Source organism: Mesitornis unicolor, unplaced genomic scaffold (genome assembly GCF_000695765.1).
Source record: "Mesitornis unicolor isolate BGI_N332 unplaced genomic scaffold, ASM69576v1 scaffold33753, whole genome shotgun sequence".
NCBI classification, from domain to species: Eukaryota; Metazoa; Chordata; class Aves; order Mesitornithiformes; family Mesitornithidae; genus Mesitornis; species Mesitornis unicolor.
Window position 1 is genome coordinate 351 of NW_010174520.1, and position 2,853 is coordinate 3,203.

Here is a 2,853-nt window from a genome sequence, read left to right on the forward strand (position 1 = left end):
CCGGCGTCCAAACTTCCCGCAGCCCGGGAGTCCAGCAGCCGAGGCTCCTCGCCGTCCCGGCTCGGGCAGGTGGAGAGGAGGAGGTGGTGGAAGGTGCCCTCGGGGGACAGGGCCAAGCTCCGGTTTTCAGGGAGGGAGCGCAGGACCCGCAGCTCAGCGCCGGTCACCTCCTCTGCCTCGGGCAGGCTGGAGATGTCGAAGAGGTATTGCTGCTCGGGGGCAGATGGGGAGGCATCTGGAAGAGATAAAACAAAAAAAAATAAAAAAGAGGGGAAAAAAGGAAAAAATATAAAAAACGCAGCAAGCTGAAGCCAAGCTCTCATTACGGAGGCGCAAGGGACACAGAGCTAACGGGGGAGATCATCGCCCTCAGCAAGGCTGGCTGAGCATCCCGACCGGGACACAGCCATTGTGCCCTGTCTGGGAGCGTCACCCTGCCTGGAGGCACCAAAAAAAATGGGGAGGAGGAGGCGGAGAGGGAGGGACGAATCAATACGGAGAAGTGCTTTCTCATCAGCTCTCTTCCCTGCATCCCGGAGGTGGCTTCCCTGCCTCCTCTCGGGTGTTTCGGTGCTCCCAGCTGTATCGCTGTCCTGCACCGTTGCTTTGGCAAGGAAAGCTGCATCTGAACTTGTACCATCCCCAGTCTGCAGGTTGTCACCAATTTCTTCAGCCCTAAGTGTCGTCCCCCACCACCAGCCCTAGCCACGCAGACGGGCACAGTCAGGGACGCAGACGCTGTGCCTCGGGGTGTCTGATAGCGGCACTCCCAGAGGCTGAAAGTGAGCCCAGCCTGAATTTGTCACTTTTTGGTGGATTCAAAGCCCCAGCGCACACTTGGCAGTTTCTGGCACTGATTAAATATACTCAATGTGAATTAAAAAAAAAAACAACAAACAAAAAACAAACAAACAAAAAAAAACAAACAAAAAAACAAAAACAAAAAAACCCAACGCCACAAATCAAAGGAGGTGGAGGTGGGGAGAAGAGATGAATGAGTTCTGGGAGGGCTGGTTTTTTATTTTCTCTCTCACTAACAAGAAACCTGAGCTGGGCATGCTGCAAAATTGCTGCTGTGCCCAGCCCCCCGACCTGCTGCCGGCAGAGCCCTGCCCGACACCCCCGTCCCACGGGCAGCGCCGTTGGGCTCCCCCCGCACCTTCCTCCGGGTGGGAAAGACCTTTCTCCCCGACATTTGCTATTATGGTTATCGCTACTATTATTAATGCTATTATTATTAAGCAGATCTAAAACCCCGGCAAGGAGCAGATAAGGCGATCCTTTTGAACAGTTCATCTGGTTTCGTTTTGCGCTGAAACTTCCCAGGACCTGTGCGCATTTCTTCCCCGGTTTCCCCAAGCCGGGCAGTGCCCACCCTCCCATCGGAGCATACTCCCCCCTTCCCGCCTCGCTCCCCCGCCGTTTCCCCACCAGTTTTCAGAAAAAAAATCTCCCTGTAAAGGCTGCCGGCAGGATACGGCCCCTGCTGGACCTGAGGATGGGGCTTGTGTGTGGGTTTGGGGGTGTCCGGGGGCTCCGCACTCCCATCCGCCGCTCTCCCCCGCTGAGGCCGCCGGCGACAGGCACGGGAGGAGGCTGGGGTTGCTTTTCCGTTTGTCTTTTCATTTTATTCGATCAGGGTTGGGTTTTTTTCTCTTTTTTTTTCTCTTCTTTTTTCTTTTGTCTTTTTTTAATTCTTTCTTTTTTTTTTCCCCGACCCAAGCGAACTTCGCCGGCAGGGCACAACGTATACGTACAGATATATATATAGATATAAAATATATCGTTAAGTGCGTAAATGTGTTTATTTGATTACTATCGTTAGATCCGTGGATATGAAGGGGGACCGCGATGCCGAGCTCAGCCGGCCTCGGAGCGCCGGGGCAGCCCGGGGCTGAGCCGCCTCTCACAGGCACCGCGACGGGAAGAGACCGCGGCCGCGCTCCCTCCGCGTCCCAGCCCGTGGCGGTGTCGCATGGAGTTTTTCGGGCTGCAAAGGCTCTGGCGGAGCTTCTCCCTCCCGGTCCCGGGGATGCTGCGCGGAGAAGCTGTCCCCAAACTTGCGCTGCAAGCCCCGGCCCCGCTGTCGGGCAGCGCATCAGGTGGCGGAGGGTTCCCAGAGATCTGTCCGCCCTGTCCCGGCGGGTCTGCGCCTCGCACCCCGACCCCAACAGCATTCCCAGCCCCGAGCGCCGTCCTCGACTGCATGGGCAACTCCATTGCCATGTCCGACCCTGTGCTCATGCACAGCCCCATACTTCTCTCCATCGGCAACCCTTTTTCCCAGTTCCATCCCAACCTCAACTCCATGCACAAGCACTGTCCTCATCCCTGGTTCCACGCTCAAACCCATGCAGAGCCCCATCTCCATTAAACAACTGATGCACAGCCCTTGCTCCGTTAATTTCCATCTGCATCCCCATCCCATGTAACCGCCCCGTGCTCAAACCAGCGCACAACCCCACTCCCCAACCAACGCACAAACCCTATCCCCATTCCAGGCACAACCCCGTGCTCAGACCAACATGCAAACTTCATCTCCGTGTACAACCACAACCCTACTTGGTTGAATTAATGCTCAGCCCCATCCCTAACCCATGCAGAATCGCATCCCCATCCCCAAACTCATGCAGAATCTCCATACTCAAACCCATGCAGAAGCATCATCCCCAAATCCATCCCCAAGCCCAAACCGGTGCCCATCCCTCCCGCATGACGGCGGGGTCCCGGCGGCGCAGCCCGTCCCGGCTCCTCTGCCCCGTCGCGGGCGTTGCGCTGCTCTACGCTGCGCGGCGCTGCTCTGCGAAGCGCCGAGGGATGCGCATTCCGCACTCACCGCTGCGCGCCCTCTCC

At 57.1% G+C, this 2,853-nt stretch overlaps 1 protein-coding gene across 1 annotated transcript in view; it reads right to left on the minus strand.

Moving 5' to 3' along the window:
* Nucleotides 1-1,195, minus strand: part of LOC104538033 (growth/differentiation factor 7-like) — a gene marked incomplete at its 3' end in the record, with an annotated part of 1,525 nt that extends 330 nt beyond the window's left edge. Inside the window, exons 1-2 of the mRNA XM_010181081.1 lie at nucleotides 1,093-1,195; nucleotides 6-235 (exon numbers count right to left, since the gene is read on the minus strand). Of these exons, the coding sequence (XP_010179383.1) occupies nucleotides 6-235; nucleotides 1,093-1,195 (333 nt within the window). The remainder of the gene's footprint in view (nucleotides 1-5; nucleotides 236-1,092) is intronic.
* Nucleotides 1,196-2,853: the final 1,658 nt, after the last annotated feature.